This window comes from Carassius gibelio, chromosome A20, assembly GCF_023724105.1.
Source record: "Carassius gibelio isolate Cgi1373 ecotype wild population from Czech Republic chromosome A20, carGib1.2-hapl.c, whole genome shotgun sequence".
In the NCBI taxonomy this organism is placed as follows: Eukaryota; Metazoa; Chordata; class Actinopteri; order Cypriniformes; family Cyprinidae; genus Carassius; species Carassius gibelio.
Genome location: NC_068390.1, coordinates 4,543,379 through 4,561,152, shown reverse-complemented (window position 1 = coordinate 4,561,152; position 17,774 = coordinate 4,543,379). Strand labels below are relative to the sequence as shown.

The 17,774-nt window shown below is 41.5% G+C and overlaps 2 protein-coding genes and 1 long non-coding RNA gene across 5 annotated transcripts in view; 2 read left to right on the top strand and 1 right to left on the bottom strand.

Moving 5' to 3' along the window:
• The first annotated feature begins 1,313 nt into the window (after positions 1–1,313).
• LOC127938839 (akirin-2-like) lies at positions 1,314–7,403 on the top strand. Its single transcript, XM_052535735.1, has 5 exons — positions 1,314–1,808; positions 5,635–5,778; positions 5,898–6,047; positions 6,418–6,489; positions 6,798–7,403. Exons 1-5 carry the CDS (start codon positions 1,631–1,633, stop codon positions 6,806–6,808), a joined length of 555 nt encoding a protein of 184 aa, XP_052391695.1. The 5' UTR covers positions 1,314–1,630; the 3' UTR covers positions 6,809–7,403.
• LOC127938840 (uncharacterized) lies at positions 2,406–4,949 on the bottom strand. 2 transcript variants are annotated; one of them, XR_008148819.1, is made up of 4 exons: positions 4,773–4,949; positions 4,131–4,188; positions 3,824–4,008; positions 2,406–3,681 (listed from the first exon to the last, which is right to left on the bottom strand). It is a non-coding gene; the product is annotated as an uncharacterized LOC127938840 (long non-coding RNA). The 2 variants fall into 2 exon arrangements; XR_008148818.1 differs by lacking the exon at positions 4,131–4,188.
• A 1,630-nt stretch (positions 7,404–9,033) lies between the features above and the next one.
• rars2 (arginyl-tRNA synthetase 2, mitochondrial) overlaps positions 9,034–17,774 on the top strand; it is a 13,404-nt gene continuing 4,663 nt past the window's right edge. For both annotated transcript variants that reach the window (XM_052535286.1, XM_052535287.1), the window contains exons 1-16: positions 9,034–9,125; positions 9,200–9,273; positions 10,114–10,216; positions 10,335–10,418; positions 10,724–10,821; positions 11,238–11,293; positions 11,390–11,473; positions 11,585–11,661; positions 11,739–11,897; positions 12,943–13,049; positions 13,722–13,817; positions 13,895–13,955; positions 14,561–14,637; positions 16,546–16,670; positions 16,885–16,952; positions 17,119–17,228. In XM_052535286.1, coding sequence (XP_052391246.1) covers positions 9,090–9,125; positions 9,200–9,273; positions 10,114–10,216; positions 10,335–10,418; positions 10,724–10,821; positions 11,238–11,293; positions 11,390–11,473; positions 11,585–11,661; positions 11,739–11,897; positions 12,943–13,049; positions 13,722–13,817; positions 13,895–13,955; positions 14,561–14,637; positions 16,546–16,670; positions 16,885–16,952; positions 17,119–17,228 — 1,415 coding nt within the window. In that variant the 5' untranslated portion in view covers positions 9,034–9,089. The remainder of the gene's footprint in view (positions 9,126–9,199; positions 9,274–10,113; positions 10,217–10,334; positions 10,419–10,723; positions 10,822–11,237; positions 11,294–11,389; positions 11,474–11,584; positions 11,662–11,738; positions 11,898–12,942; positions 13,050–13,721; positions 13,818–13,894; positions 13,956–14,560; positions 14,638–16,545; positions 16,671–16,884; positions 16,953–17,118; positions 17,229–17,774) is intronic.

Genomic DNA, 17,774 nt, shown 5'->3' with positions numbered 1-17,774 from the left:
CACACACAAACACACACACACACACAGATACACACGCAAACAGACACACACACACACACACACAAAAGACCAAATTTGGCTACATGTTGTCAAACAGACATTCAGAATTTTTATTCACTTTGGTATTTATCAACTACCGTAAATATTTAAATATGCCAAATCTTTATTAAAACATTTAAATTTTTGCATTTTAATCAGGAATAAAACATGCCATATTCATCTGTATACTACTAAATTATCATCTTTAATATACATAACCCAGGTGTTCTTGCTTTATTAAAGCACTAAATGTTCATGTTTTTTTCTTTTTCTTTCTGGAAGCAATGGTTACCTTTGAAATAGTTTTAAAATGGTAAAAAAATTTACTTAAGTAAAAATGTCTTCATATGTATGTATTGAAAGGTAAATACTGAGTAGATTCTGATTAAGACATTTTATACACCGGGATTATTATAGTCAACCAAAATACTAAAAATCTTAAAATATATATTTTTGTTACTTGAAATAAAATAATTCAACCAATTCAAATCTTTGCTGCTGACCTTCAATGATCAACCATACTAATTAGAAAAAATTACTTTAGCTAAACATAACATTTGTGTTTCTTTTCTTTTTGTTTTGTTTCTGAAGAAAGAAAAATAAGACCAAGCCAGATGAGGAAAAGTAAAGCAAAAGTAACATTACTTTCCATAAACAGTAACAAAGTAACGTAATTAACTACTTTTTTATGAAGTAACGCAGTGTATTACTTTTAAAAGTAACATTCTCCAACCCTGTTACCAGCATTCATCAAAATATCTCGTGTTTATGTTCCACAGAAGAAAGTAATTCATACAGGTTTGTGTTGAACAACTGATGACCGAATGATCATTTTTGTGTGTGATGAAAGAAAACTAATGATGTGATCCGAATATAAAGATGAATGTTACAGGGACATTTGGGACTTAAATGAAAGCGAACCCGTACACGGTCCTGATATTATGATATTATATTATAATGAGAGCAGATCCGTGTTCGCATCTGTTTTTCATGTTTTACAAGTGCTTTAATGATTTGGTCCGTTTCATATTAATTTTAAAGTCAGGGTTGGGTGTCGTTTTGAGGCTTTCCGCGTCGATGGGAGGAGATATATAGGGGCTTTTTTCAAAATCACAAACAATCCGAAACAACCAATCAGCGACTTCATTGGAGATAACTGTGAGCAGGGTTTTGTGGGTTTTGTAGTTACTATGTCAGGTCTTGACAGGAGTCGTTTGCGAGGAAGAACGCGCAAAAACTACAAGTCCCGGCTTCGCCTGAAAGTCTCCGCGCATGCGCAGAGAAACAGCCTCCTCAAATGTTTTGTTTCAACGCCATCTCTGTTAGCCGGCTAGCGCTCGCTCAAGAAGACTCAATCCGACATCATCAGCGCTTTTCTGAGGAGAATCGACTCCACAACTGCGTTTCTCAACCACATACACGCCTTTATGTTTTCTTAGCCAAGGTTTTGGCCGCGAGCGCAACGCAGGATTTAAATAAAAACGAAGCGACCGAGTTCTCTCGTTCCCGACTGTGACTAGCGGGGGTCTGTCGCTGCTCGGGTTATTTCCTGTCCCATTTCACATCCTTTTTTAATCAAACACTTGGTAAAATGGCGTGTGGGGCGACTCTGAAGAGGACCATGGACTTCGATCCTTTGATGAGCCAAGCGTCTCCGAAGAGAAGGAGGTGCGCGCCCGTGTCTCCCTCCAGCTCCAGCGCGTCCCCGCAGAAATACCTGCGCATGGAGCCGTCACCCTTCGGCAGAGTGACCTCCGCGCTCACCACAGGTGTGTGTGTGTGACAGTGTGTTCTGAGCCCTCACCACAGGTGTGTGTGTGTGTGTGTCAGTTTGTGTCTCAGCCCTCACCGCAGGTGGCAGTCGGAATAACCCAATCTTTATGACAGTCAATGACAGTCATCACAGGTGTGTGTGTGTGTGTGTGTCAGTCATACAGACGGGGTGTGTGTGTGTGTCACCACAGGTGTGTGTGTCAGTCAGACGGTCATCACAGGTGTGTGTGTGTGTGTGTGTGTGTGTCAGTCAGATGGTCAACACAAGTGAAATCACGCTCAAACTCTCTTGCTGCTCCTCGTCACATCTCCTCACATCAAAACAAGGATATTTCTGTGGTAAACTATGGCTCTCTGATGATGGCACTCTTTGTTTACAGTGTTTCAAAAATCAGGTGGAAACGGAAGGGCTATTCTCTGCTTGTAATCGATCAGGAGAGTGGCTAGTTAATGCCAGAGCCATATAGAGAGAGAGTTGCGACAACGGAAGTTCGAAATGTTTGGTTGTCACGTGATTCGTGTAGACTTCAAATAGTTCCAGGAAGTGCATTGGCGGCCATTCAAACTGATAGAGTAGAGTGACAGAACTGCGATTTCTGGTAATAAGGAGTCAATAAATGCATTTATTTTATATGTTTATACAACACACTGACATATGTATGTAGCATGAGTATGTAGTTACAGCGATGTTGTTTTTAAAATATCAAATCGGGTAATATTTGAGGATTAGTGTTCAATTACCGTTATTTTAAAAACGTATTTCAGGCTAACGTTAAGTTTTATAAACACGGGTTGCTGTTGCCTTTTTACGTTACATATTGTCCATTTTTTCACTGATCTAATGTTAACTCATGTCATATCGATGACTTTCAGGTAGTACAGAGACAGGCTGGTAACAGGTGATTTTCAGCTCGCACCGCACTATGGGTCAATTAACTGTTAGCAGCAGTAATTAGCATGTTAAATAAATGTAAAATGAAGCTTACTGTTTATAATTCTTACAATTACATATAGTAATATAATTATGTATTATAAATAATATACCTATTATATCTAGTATAATTCTTACAATACTTATTCATGTACACAATATATTCAGGTTTAAAACAACTTAAGCATGCTCGTATATAAACATGTACACTGCCATTCAAAATGATGCTGAAAATTCAGGTTGGCATCACAGGAGTATATTCCATTTTAAAATAGAAAACAGTTATTTTAAATTGTAATTATACAATTAACTATTTACAGCAATTCATGAATACATTTCTAATAAATTTAATAGCATGACAAGCATTTTGTATGTGTCCTTTCTTTCATGTTGTCCTTGCATAGTCTCCACCGTGGTTTACTGTGCTGCATGGGGATGCTCCACTCAGTCAGAGAAAGGTGTGCGAATGTATGGCTTCCCCGCTGACATAGAGAGGAGAAAATAATGGTTGGCTCAAGTCAGCAGGAGCAATCTAAATACAAATAAAAATTACAACAACAAAAAATTGTTAGGTAATTATACTTACATTTATTTGCACTTTTTTACATTGACAATGTTTTACTAGAAATAAGGAACAAGCAAACCCTTGCAAAACCCAGGGAGCTGAGACTCAGGGTGAGACATTGCAGGGAGTCATCAGTGTTACCTATAACTGTGCATTTAACCACCATGTGATATGTACTGTAAGTGGGTAGACAAAAAAAAAGGTGTGTGTGGAAACTAAACTGAAGTCAGTATGCAGACAAATTGCGGCAATGCAATTTGTCATGACCAAAAAATTCAAGAGTAGGCTGAGACCAGATGCTATTCCCACAATCTTTGTACACCGTCCTGTGGTCAAAAAGAGGAGGGCCCTGCTCCACGATGCACCCCTAGACCTGTGAACATACAAGAAATGGCTGCTGATTACAGTTATGTTATTTCAGGTGATTCATATATAATAAGTACAAACTCGTACTAGTTGAAGTAAAGTGATGTGATATTTTCAATATTTAAAATTAGCAAAACCATGTATTCTACCTCTATCAGTTTCAAAGGTTGAGGAAAAAAGAACGAGGACACTCAGAGAAAGGAAAGTGAGAGTGAAGAAAAAGGACATGGCTAGAGAGGAGAGACAGGGACAGGTGACACTGCCCAGTCAACCAGCAGCAAGTCAGTCAGCAGCCAGTCAGCATTCCTGTGAACCATCAGCCAGTTACCAGGGTCTATTAAAAAAATTTAAGAGACAAGAAAAAAAAAATAAAGATCAAGCAATGCAAAGGCAGCACTAAGAAAAATTATGAAAATTCAGCTATCAAAAAAAAAAGGTCCCCTCAGCTCTCCTGACCTGCATCCTCACTGATGCTCCATCACAGAACAGTTCAGTGGCACCACTAATCCTCCACCTACCAGAACCCACAGAATATTACAGTATGTTACTTTTATACACTAACACGTTTAAGTATATAATACAGTATTATTATATAATATAGACAGGTAATAGTAAATGAATCACAATGACTAAAAACACTCCACCCATGTTTTTGCAAACTCAATTCACTCTAAATGTATATCAATAGGGTGCATTTTATTATTAAGTAATTGAATACGTGTAATAAGGAACAAACTTTATAACCTCATTTTTACCACTTCCACTCACCGCTGTCACACGTTATATTGAACTAACGTAATAGGCTATGTAACGTTAGCTAACTTTCCCCACCCTGCAAAAAAATATGTTTATACTCCTTTTTTTCTAATTGCAAACACGATGGATGAAACTGAATTATGAGAACAGATTTTACAATTATTAGGGTGTTCGTTACTAACTTTATGCAGCTCCAATCCTAGCCTAATCTGTTAGTTATCTGATAACAAACCTTAAATCTACTTATTTAATGAGTGATTATCTACTAGAAGGTTTTAATTTGCAATTTATTGTTATTAAGATGTACTGATAATATTCAATCTTATTATTTAAACGTCTTACCTGTTAAAAGTGCGTCGCAAACGGTTTGTTCTGCTGCATCTTCTACGGCGCGGCATCGGTTTGCCGCTACTTCCGGGAACTATTGAGAGGCTCCACGAGCCGCCATTGCTGTAAAAAAAGCGTTCCATTGGAGTCAATGGAGTTGTCGCAACTCTCACTCTATATGGCTCTGGTTAATGCTAGCTCGCCGTGACGTGTGTTCTTCTGCTGGATTACTGACAGTGCACGTTTAGGCCATGTTTACAGACTTATGTACCAGGTGTGAGTGAACGGTGTAGTTATTGTTTGAGATGTTGGGATCAGGGATTCTCAGCACCCCTGTGTGCGTGTGTGTGTGTGTGTGTGTGTGTGTGTGTCATGGACCGGAAGTGAGGTCGAGCTCGAGGATACATTCCTGAGGAAACTGATTTTTAAAGATAGCACTCAAGCCTTTATTGACTGATCTGTTATGAGCGATGGGGTGAATACTACATCACCCATGATCTTTCACAGACCTGTCCTACACCTGTCTGTAGTGTCTAGATTGTGTAGAAAGAGCGTGATGAGCAGAACTCAGCTGGACTGAGTCTGGACACCCCTGGACTAGAGAACTATCCAATCACAGAACTACTTGTACTTAAGCGCATGACACTAGCTCCGCCCCCTCGCTGTGAGTGATGTGATATGAATTATAATGTTCACTATTCTGATTTCTGTCTGTCGTCTCAGGCAGTTTAGAAACAGTCTCGTTACTGTAGGACAGACTGGTGTAGACCGGTTGAGGATTTCCCAGCCCTGTTGGTGATCCTGTTGTTGAGTCACTGTAGAGATTCTGTCCAGTTTATTGAAGGTCTGTTGCTAATGTTTTCCTCCTGTCTTCCAGAGCAAATCCTGAGCAACATCAAGCAGGAGTACAAGCGCATGCAGAAGAGGAGACACCTGGAGAACAGTTTCCAGCAGACGGACGCATGCTGCCCCCTCGAGCCTCAGCCGCACACCTCCACCAGCAGCACAGCCTCGCTGACCGGTACACACTCTCACACACACACACACTCACACACACTCCTCCTCATCTCGAGCAGTCGTCAGCGGGGTCAGTGTGATGAAGCGCTCCCGGCTCAGAGACTCTCTTCTGGTGTGTTGCAGGAGCGTCCTGTGGCTCATCTTCCCCCTCCAGACGCGAGCAGCCGCTCTTCACGCTGAAGCAGGTGGGCATGATCTGTGAGCGTCTGCTGAAGGAGCGCGAGGACAAGGTGCGCGAGGAGTACGACGAGATCCTCACCACCAAACTCGCAGGTATTAGGATTTCACTTTTTCAACTTTAGGTACTGTGTAATGAGTTCAGTGCAAAGGGAGATACTTATAAAAAAAAAAAAAAAAAAAGCTGTTTAAGGACTACAAAAAAACAGCTGGTAGGGACTACAACAAGCTTCTTTCTGGGTTTGTGACATCACATTATTAATCGATGTTGGCAGTGGGCAGGATTTATGTTAATCTCGCATCATAAAAGCATTAAAGTCGATGTGCAAGTCAACACAGCCAAAACACAAGTAAACACAATCAAGGTTTTGAAAACCGCTGATCAACTCCCCGTTTAACAGAGATGTGTTCTCCGTGGAGGCGTGTGTGTGACTGACGGAGTGGTGTGTTGTGTTTGTGTTCTCAGAGCAGTACGATGCTTTCGTGAAGTTCACCCATGACCAGCTGATGAGACGGTTCGGGGAGCAGCCGGCCAGCTGTACGTATGCTCTGCTCTCACGTGTGTGTGTGTGTGTGTGTGTGTGAGAGAGAGAGAGTGTGTGTGTGTGAGAGAGAGAGTGTGTGTGTGTGTCTGTGAGTGAGAGTGTGTGTGTGTGTCTGTCTGTGTGTGTGTGTGTGTGTGTGAGAGAGAGAGAGTGTGTGTGTGTGTGTCTGTCTCTGTCTGTGTGTGTGTGTGTGTCTCTGTCTGTGTGTGTGTCTGTCTATGCGTGTGTGTGTGTGTGTGTGTATGTCTCTGTCTGTGTGTGTCTGTGTGTGTGTTTGGCTCATGGTGCTGTTGCTCTGCAGATGTGTCCTGAGCGGGCCGTGCGGTCACACGTGGTCTTGTCCTGTGCTCCGGTGGGTCTCTGAGCTCCTGACACTCAGGACAGGTCCAGCTGGGTCTCCATCAGACCGGTCACATGTTTCCCGCGGGGCTCAGAGTGTGTGTCAGGCTTCTGTCTCTCTGCAGCGGCTCAGTGCTTCCTCGTCAGTGCCCATATACACCTCTGCAACTATTACTACAATCAGTGCTCCTGTGTCTCCTACTGAACCCTGGATATTTATTAGGCTTTGACCATGCCTTCTATACAGTCACCTGTCATTACACACTTGTGTTTTTTAATCTTTGATTGTGTAAAATGCCTTTTATTCACTGCAGATGAGGATTGCCATGATTAATGTGAGTAAGACTGCTGTTCATAGCTTTGTGTAAATACATCCTGGCCTTCCTCTGCAGTTTCATGTACAAATCAAACACAGCATTTATTTTGATTGGAGTCTGTTTTCATGCTTTGTATTTATTTTTGTTGATTCTATTTTTTTTTTGCCCCTTTCCTCTGCATTATGGTTTTACTGCTCCTGTAGTTTAAAGGACTTATGTTGGGAAAGTATACAAATAAAAAGTTTACATAACTGCTGTTCTTTCTTACTGCTGTATGTTCACTATAGATTGGCTAGTCTGGGTTTCCTGTGCTAGGTTGCTGAAGTGTCTGGGTTTAACAGGAAGTGCCTAAACGAAGACTTGAGACGACCGTATTGAGTGAAACTGAACACAGATCAGCTGATGCACTCCTGGAAGAAAATGTTAGATGTTTAAAGTTAAATGCATCGGTCTCCTGATGAACCGAGGAAAAAGTGTTAGCTTTGACGTCTACCTAGACTTTAAAGAAGACTCCGTCCACACAGGAACCTACTCAAGTTTAACATCATAATGCTTTTAATATATAGAATATAGTGTTTATCTCAAACATCATCATATATTACTATTATAATACAACTGCACTGTAAAATATATGAACATTAAATATTTGAAATGCATCGCTAGAAACAGAGTAAGCAAACAAATTCCCAGCAATGCAAATTATTTTGTCAGGAAAAGGTGCAGAAGCAGCAGGGATGACCACAGCCTTGGGAAAATTGTGAGGAAAAGCTGAAGAACTTGAGAGAGCTTCACAAGGAGTGGACTGAAGCTGGAGTCAGAAATCAAGAGTCACACACTCAGACGTCTTCAGGAAAAGAGCTACAGCCGTCACATTCACAGAACCAACACACTCCTGAAGCAGAGAAAACATCAGAAGCATCTCACCTGGAGGAAGAGAAGAAGAACTGGACTGTTGCTCAGTGCTCCACAGTCCTCTTTACAGATGAAAGTACATTTAGCATTTCATTTGGAAATCAAGATCTGGAGGAAGACTGGAGAGCCACAGAATCCAAAGTGTGTCGTTTCTGAAGTCAGAGATGATTTGGAATCTGTGACGTCTGCTGGTGTTGCTCCATTGTGTTTTATCAAGTACAAAGACCATCTAGCAGGAGATTCTGGAGCACTTTATGCTTCTATCTTTATGGAGATGCTGATTTCCTCCTCCAGCAGGACTTTAGCTCCTCTCCACAGACCATAACCACATCCAGGAGGTTTGATGAACATGATATTACTGTGCTTGATTGGCCAGCTAACTCACCTGACCTGAAGCTCACAGAGGATGGATGGGGTCTAGTGAAGAGGAAGAGAAGAAACATCTGACACACAATAGAGAGCATCTGTGCTTCAGTAACACCTCAGCAGTGTCTCACACTCATCTCCTTCAGTCATTCATACAGAACTAACCAGTGCATATTAAACCTGCTCTGAACATCTGCAACATTTCAGTTTTATAAAAAAAAATGTGATTGATCTTTGAGAAAATTGTGATGTTTTTATCAGTTGTTTGGACTCTCATTCTGACGGCACACATTCACTGAAGAGGATAAACATTATAGTATAATTATAATACAATATTAATATAAAAATTTATAGGATAATTGTATAATTGCTTTGTTATATAATTGTTTAATTTGACGATATAATTTCTAGTTTAACTCGATTTTTTTTCAACAAGAGGGAGAAGAAGCAGATATTACAAGATTCAGCCAGTCTTTACTCTGAACCGATCACAAAATACAAAATTGTTATGTATTATGTATAAAATATATTATTATTTATAATATAATATTAAATAATATAAAATAATCTCTCTCCCGTGTCTGGAAGTGCTCGGTGACTTTTATTTTGAAAGCGCGTCGCGTGATGACGGAGTTCCGTCCGTGACTCCAGCTGCGCTCATGGCGTGTTTCTTCAGGAGGCGCGTTGCGCTTCAGGTACAGCAGAGCTTCCAGCCGCTCACACACACACACACACACACACGGCGCTGATAGCTCTTCTTGTGTTGCAGCTCGCAGAGGTGTGTGGACTGTCTGAAGATGTGTTCATACCGCTCATCTGTGCAGTGCCGGTGTCAAAGAAACAGTAAGAGCTCACCGTGTTAAGCACTCCACAGCGGTCCTCAGCTCCAGCCCTGATCACACACACACACACACACACCTGCGACTCGTTCAGGTGTGTGTGATCAGTGCTGGAGATAACTCTGCAGGGCCAGAGCTGAGGAGCCCTGCTCTGATACACACTCCTGTCTTCTTCTGTCCCGTGTTCAGAGAGAGATCAGGAGAGAGTGCAGTTTATTCCGTTCACTTTCGGTGTGATGGGCCTTTACAGCTGCCAAAAATATAACACTTGGGTTTTTTGTTATTCAAAAACAAATAAGCAAACCCAGCTTAGGTGACGAAATGTACAACAAAAATAATAATGCATTACTTTCCATATCGAGGAAATATAAAACATTTTTAGTCACACGCCAGGATGTGATGATGACATCAAGTGTGTGAGAGTGTGTGTGTGTGTGTGTCATCCAGAGCTCATATAGTACTTGCTCTTCAATGACAGTCATGAATGTCTTAACAAGGTATTTCACAAAAGAAGGCCTTAACTCTTAAATCAGAAGAACAAAGTCTTTCATTCATGGTCATGGCATTGAATTATGCATGCATTGAATAAATAAATATATATTAATTAAAATGAATGGAGATCATTTGGAAGTTGTATTTTCAAACTCTGAAGTGTCGCTAATAAGCCTCTTTTTCAGTTCTCTAGACATTTAGAAAACCTACTGATATATTGTGTTCCCGTATAAAAGGTCTTAAATGTTCCTTCACGCACCTCTGTCTGAATTGAACTGCATTAAAAACATGAAGCCAGCTCAGTGTGTGTGGGCGCTCCATCCGTGTGTGTGTGTGTGTGTGTGTGTGTCAGGTCTTCTGCTGATCTGCGTGTGTCGGTGAACAGTCTGCTGCAGACCGGAGCTATTCCTGCTGACGGAGACCTGCAGAGACGAACACAAGCCCTGGCCAATCAGGTGAGCCCATGGAGAACTCAGTTATAGTTCATAGGAACATTCATTAAGCTCTCGGTTACAGATGTGACTGTGATGCTTCTTTTCCTCTGCTGGATGTGTGTTTCTGTGATCGCTCCAGATGAAGCGGGATGCTGTGGTGGAGGAGGTCTCCGCTGCTCGAGGAGGGATTCACTTCAGATTAAACAGACTCGTGCTGGCACAGGTGAACACTCACACACACACACACACACACACACACACACACACACACAGTTCATCGTTCATGTGTATGATGTCTTGACCCTGTACCGCTGTCAGTCACATCAGTGTCTCTGGTGATGTATACAGGACTTGTCCAGTCATAACTCCGCCCCTTCAAGCTCACACTCCTCTCAAACATGTTTGAGAGCCACGCCCCCGTCTAAACATCCAATCAACAAGCTACACTTCCATTAGACTCGGAGAGATGTCCCAGTCCTCTGTTTCACTGTCTCTTAGTTTCAGTTCAAGTGTTGTGTGCTGTTTCAGAAACTCTTAGAGCAGCTGAGTTCAGATCCGGACGGCTTCGGCGTGAAGAGTGAGCTTCTGCGTCATCATCAGGGAGGAAGAGCACTGGTGGAGTTCAGGTGGGGTCAGTCGTGTGTCCAGCACAGAACACTTCTGTTTTAAACCAGGAATATTCAGATCACCGGTCAAAAGAGAAAGACCAAGACCAGATCAAAATCAGTATATACATACATTTGCAATCAAAATGATTCAAGCCCAGAGAGACTGTGATACTAGAATGGTTTCCTGATGCGTTTGTTGAACTGTCAGAAGGACTTGCAGATCAGAGACGGTTGGTTGAATGATTTTGATTGCAACTGTAAATAAGTAAGCTTTGCACTGAATGTGATGTTTTAATATCTCCGTCTCCGAACATTAGCTCTCAGTGCAGTCCTGGTGTACAGAACAGTGGAGCAGTGAAGGGAAGCCTGGATTGTCCTGTAAACACTGTGTGTTAGCTTACAGCGTGTTTTGATGTTTCTCTCTTTGCTTCTAGTTCTCCAAACATCGCTAAGAAATTCCACGCCGGTCATCTGCGCTCGACTATAATCGGTAAAGTCTTTATTTCTGTGAACTGGCTCCAGGAGAACACCATGATCTCAGGTTAATTATTTGCAGTGTTTGTATTGAACGGATGATCTTTTGTAGGAAACTTCATCGCCAACCTAAAGAAGGCCTTGGGGAAAGAGGTTATTCGAGTCAATTATTTGGGTGACTGGGGAATGCAGTTTGGTAAGTCATCCGTTACCATTATTCGTTTGCGTGTGGCGTGTTGTTTGTGATGAGCTGGTTTGAGCTGGTGTGTGCTGTGGTGTGTGCTGTGGTGTGTGCTGGTGTGTGCAGGTCTGCTGGGCGCAGGCTTCGAACGCTTCGGCTCTCAGGACGAGCTGAGGACACATCCGCTGGAGCACCTGTTTCAGGTGCGCTCCTCTGTTTGGTTTGCTCTGGCCCGGGCCAGATGGAGGTGTGTGTCCTCAGATCTGTGTGTCTTCTGCAGGTGTATGTTCAGGTGAACCGCGAGGCCGAGTCTGATGAGAGCGTGCGTTCGGCCGCCGCTGAGTTCTTCAGACGTCTGGAGCGCCGCGAGGAGCAGGCTCTAGCGCTCTGGGGACAGTTTCGGGAGATCACGGTGGATGAATATAAACGCATCTATCAGGTAAAAGCAGCTCTTATTCCTGAGGGGTTTGTGTGTTCATGTCTAGACTGAGAGTGCCAGGCTCTAAACGAGAGATGCACTTCAGGAACTGCATGCATTGGGTAAGCTTTGTGTTTTTAAAATCATATTTCCATTTAGGATTTCTTATGCACATGGAGAAAGACCCATGCTCTCTGGTTTGACATCAACATGAGCATTTGACTGGATGTTTGATATTGATCCATATTGAACGTATTGCATGTTGATTTTTCTTAAGTCTCTCTTTAATAATGCTGTAAACTCAGCAGGAAGCCCTGGAAGTCATGTTACTTTAATATCAAGAATGAAATTAACGAAAAACTCTTAAATCCTGTTTATTCTCATGTATAATATTCAACACTGTGTACAATGTATAAACTGAACTTCTTTGAAGAGTTAACACAGGTTCTGAATATACTGAGTGTGTCTCATGATAATAGAAAGACACGTGACCCAGAAACACACTGCTAATGATCGAATTATGTTTCTAATATAATCATTTAAATAAAAGCTTGTTATTATGACAGCGGGATGTTAGGGATGTTAAGTTTGGTCTGATTTGGCGAGCTTGTCGACGGAGTTCGTTTGTGCAGATGAACCGTCTGGGATGAGCTCTAAAAAGAAGGTTTTTTGAACTATTAAAAATTGTGAAAATCTTTACCTGTAGAATTGAAACTTTTGGAGTGTGTTTCAGAGGAGAACATTGTCCTTCTACACCTCACAGTTCAGTTATTAGCATTAACATGAGTGTAAATCTGGACGAGTGGTGGCGCTAGAGAGCTGGAGTTAGAGACACCACATTAGCTGTGGTTAATGTTGAGCCTGTCCTCCATCAGTGTGCCAACTTTCATAACTTTCCCGTGAGTTGTTCTGTGTGCTGCCATTGACTCATGAGCAGGAGGAATAAGAAGAAAACCTTCAGCGCTAGGCTCCTACAGAAAGCATCAGTCCAGTCCTCGTGTTTCCTGTAGCTCTGAGACCTGGGTGTGTGCTGTGATTGTGTCTGACGGAGTCTGTGCTCTCTCAGCGTTTAGGAGTTCACTTTGACCATTACTCTGGAGAGTCGTTTCATCACCACCAAACCCAGAGTGTGCTGGACGAGCTGATGACCAGAGGACTCTTAAAGACCAGCCAGTACGACAACACCTCTCATTCTGACCGTATAAACCCTGCACTACAAACACACACTGGCCTCAACCGGAGATTCCTGCATTTGAATTGCTTATACAGTTTCCATTAATTTGGGTTACACAGTTTTAACATAAACCTGAAGGAATACTTCACCCAAAAATGAAAACGGTCTCACCCTCAGATCATCTCAGATCAGGATGAGTTCTTCATCAGGTTTGTAGAAGTGTAGCACTGCATCAGTGTCTCATCAATGGATGCTCTGCAGTGAATGGGTGCCGTCAGAATGAGAGTCTGATAAAAACATCCCAATAATCCACAGCACTCCAGTCCATCAGTGAACATCTGGAGAAGACAAAACCTGAAACACATCCAGCATTAAGATGATTTTAACTCAAACACATAGAGTCTATAATCCAGAATAACACTTCCTCCAGTGAAAAAGTGTTCTGGTCTGAATCAGGAGAGAAATCAAGCAGCATTTAAACAGCTTTAATCAAATATGACTTGATTTTGTGTACTTTGATTATAGAGTCAAACATGCAGTTTATCACTTCAAATTAAAATGTTAATGTGAACTATTCCTTCAAAGGGCATATTTGTCAGTCAGACATCATGAATTGAGAAGATCATGGTTTGGTTTGGTTTGGTAACTGCTGGTGATTGGTTGTTGAACAGGAAGGGCACGGCTGTGGTGGATCTGTCTGGAGCGGGTGACATGTCGTCTTACGCCACACTGGTGCGCAGTGATGGGACGTCTCTGTACATCACCAGGTGCGTCACACACCCCTCTGAGACACACACACACACACACACACACTTCACGGAGTCTCACTTCTGTTTGGTTTCAGAGACGTGGCAGCAGCACTGGACCGGAAGCAGAGGTTCGGGTTTGATGAGATGATCTATGTGGTAAGAATCAGGGATGCCACATTCTCAATCTAATATAGATCCTTCTGGTGCCACGACCACGGTTCAATCTGTATCTGAGCATTACTATGCATTTGTTTTTCTCTCTGAATTGTCTCTCTCTCTGTGTGTGTGTGTGTGTGTGTGTGTGTGTGTCACCCCGCTTATAAAACAAACAAAACAACAACATGCCGAACATCTTCGCGTGTAATGACTAATAATGAGAAGCATTTCTAAACCTGTTGATCAGCAAAACAGAACATGTTTTGAACCCTCGGGCTTCAAGTATAAATGAAATAGACATTACCTGTGTTTATTACACTCAGTAATGGCCAGTCCATCCTATTTTGGGGGGAAAAAAACTAATACTTCTCTCTAAAGAAATTTGAAGTAGACATTCTTTTGGTAATTTGTTTTAAAAATTGCATTGTAAATATATAAAAATAAAGAACACACACTGATGTGCCATCAGACCTGAACAGAAAACCGTGGTTAAACCCCGAGGTGTGTATTGAAGCGCTGGCTAACTGTACTGTTGCATCCTTCCCTAGTAAGAATCGTCTGAAATCACTTCTGAACCACATGACTCTTTGACCTTTCTCTTTAAGACAGATAAGAGTCAGACCGTCCACTTCCAGCAGCTCTTTCACATCCTGCGAGCCATGGGACACCAGTGGGCAGAGAGGTACACACACACACACAACACAGGAGAATATATCAACATATATCTTAATATGCGATTTATTGTACATCACAATTTCAAAATAAGTTTCTGACTTTGCATGCGGCCCAACATTAATATTAAATGGATTTAAACGTTGAATCCCATGAAACATCCTCAGGCCGTTGGTGCTCTCTGAAGGTATTTGTTATAATATCAGCATATTACATTGTGTATTTAACAGTGCTGTTCAATAAAACCATGCACCATTATTTTGATACTTTGAGTGCAATTATTATTGCCTCATCATTACTTTATATATATAGTCATATTAAAGCCTGTTTTTCCACTTAGTTATATTTGTATTACTACAAAATATCAGATTACTAACTTGTTAAAATAATTACTTGATTAGCAAAATAATTAGTTAAACACAAGATTAGTTAAAACATTTCAAAATACAACTGCATTGTTTTACTTTTTGTACAAATATTTTGTCATTTTGAAAATTTCTTAAAGTATTAAAACATTGTCTTGTTCTAGTGAACCATGTATCACCTTGAGAGCTAATTGTATTGTCCCACCCCTAGTGTCTATGAGCGTGATAAAGCTCATAGTTTTCCAAGTGTATGACATAGCTTTCATTCTTCAGCTCAATCATATATTCATGAAAATAAATCTGTTTGAATAAGTAAAGCGATAACTTTGCCGTAGTATCCTTTCAAATGTTAAAGTTGCCACAGTCATTGCATTCTTGTGCTGCACTTTATTTCTACAATTTTGTTTTATTTGTTTATTTATTACAATTTTAAAGATAACAATATTGAATAGTAAGTGAGATCAGATTTCTATCCTTGAAAACCAGAAAAGTAGTGCAAGTCCTATGAAAGTCCTGGAATTGTAATTTGCAGTATCTGTACGGACCCTGTTTAAGTTTCCAGTTCTTGGACCATTTGAATGTTTTCGTTGTTGTTATTTGAACTGAACTGTCTTTGTATATTTCCTATTTTATATTCATTTCCTAATAATTAATCTACCATTATTTCCTATTTTAGTGAGTAACTTTCTTGGTATTGCTGTTTCAAATATCCCACCGTAATCTGTAGTTTGAGCTAGGGCTGGGCGATATATCTAACGATATGATCATGCACATCTAGACAGTAAATCTGGTTCCGTGATTACTGCTAAATCGCCATCACCTGCTTATAACTGGAGTGGCATTTAATAGACAGAGCCGTAGATCACTGACAAGCTACGCAATATCACGTTCATTATCCCAGATGAATCGCCTTCGATAAAAAACGCGATATTGTGTAGCTGGTAAGTGATCTACGGCTTTCTCTATTCAAACGGAGAGGCATTTAAAGCAGGTGATGGCGATTTAGTGGTAATCTTGGAACCAGATTTAGTGACTAGATGCGCATGATCATATCGTTATAAGATATATCGCCCAGCCCTAGTTTGAGCCTGTCAAAGGCTAATGTCAATGGCAGATACGTTACTAATTAATTTCAAGGAAAATAATTATCTTTTTTTGTTTGCGAAATAACCCTGTGTATGTGTCCGCCCCTGCAACCCACAAGCTCCGGAAAAAAGTTCAGCCTCAGGATTTGTTTTTTGCTTTAACCCCTGCATAACTGAGCGAATAACACTTAATGACATTAGTCATAAACATGCATTAAAATCTCCTTTATAATCATGTGTCATGTAATGATTATGAAGGTGTCATGTTAGTGTTATGCAGACCCTTTCTAGTAAAGTGTTACCTTTGCTTCGGATCATGCTTGATAGAATTCACATAGTCTACTATACACTAGACAAAGGATACCAGGAAAAAATGGTTGCTGCATTAAATGTGTTAATTACAAAATTAACATGTTGATTATGACAGCCATAGTAATTACATAATGTGTGTATGTGTGTGTCTCTAAGGTGTGTTCATGTGGCGTTTGGGCTGGTGCAGGGCATGAGCACACGCCGCGGGGAGGTGGTGTTCCTGGAGGATGTGCTGGACGAGGCACGCAGCAGGATGCTCAACAACATGAGACAGTCAAGCAGTGAGAGAAAAAACATACGGATTACCCTAACCATGACTGATCAACCCTAACCTTTAACCGATCATCACTAGCTGTAACCGATTATCTCTAATCAATCAGCTCAGCTCAGTGTAAATGAAATCTTCCAAATGGAAAGCAGTGATCACTAGCAGCTTCTGTCTGGCGTCAGTGATTAGTCTGTAGATAACCGAGGCTCTTCTTGCATGTTGTGTAGCTTCGAAAGAGCTGGAGGAGCCGGAGCAGACTGCAGAGAGGGTTGGGATCAGTGCTTTAATCATACAGGTACACACACACACACACACACACACGGTTCCTCTCTGAACACAAGCACGATGCTGTGAGTTATTGTCCTGTGACCTGTCATGCTTGACTTCCTGTTGATACTGGTGATGTTCAGACTGTCATGGTGTTTTATAGCGTGCTGATGTTTATTAAATGTGTTTGTCAGGACTTCAGAGGGCCGCTGATGTCTGACTATAAGTTTGATTGGGACAAAGTCCTGCAGGCTCACGGGGACACGGGTGTGTTTCTGCAGTACACACACGCCCGACTCTGCAGGTACACACGCACACACACGCGCACACATACACACACACACACACACGCCTGACTCTGCAGGTACACACGCACACACACGCGCACACATACACACACACACACACACGCCTGACTCTGCAGGTACACACGCACACATACACACACACACACGCCCGACTCTGCAGGTACACACGTGCACACACACACACACACATACACACACACACACGCCCGACTCTGCAGGTACACACGCGCACACACACACACACACATACACACACACACACGCCTGACTCTGCAGGTACACACACACACACAGTGTAAACTGCCAAGTGGCTCGTTTATGATGTTCAAACATGAATAATCCTCCTCTCTGGAGTCTGTGCTTCTTATTGAAAGATATCAGTGTCTGATGAACTCCTAACTGTGTGATGGATCATTGTGTCAGCTAGTTCCATCTCTCATTTCACTCCATATTGTCTGTTTTCTCACTTAAAGTGAAATAAATGAATAAATAAATAAAAATGTTCTGAGAATGAAATCATCCTCGGGTCATCAGATTTGGAG

Excerpts from the sequence above, each read along its gene's own strand:
- LOC127938839 (XM_052535735.1), top strand. The coding sequence starts at position 1,631 with ATGGCGTGTGGGGCGACTCTGAAGAGGACCATGGACTTCGATCCTTTG. Across the intron at positions 1,809-5,634 it reads GACCTCCGCGCTCACCACAG|AGCAAATCCTGAGCAACATC; the intron begins GTGTGTGTGTGT and ends CCTGTCTTCCAG. Across the intron at positions 5,779-5,897 it reads CAGCACAGCCTCGCTGACCG|GAGCGTCCTGTGGCTCATCT; the intron begins GTACACACTCTC and ends GGTGTGTTGCAG.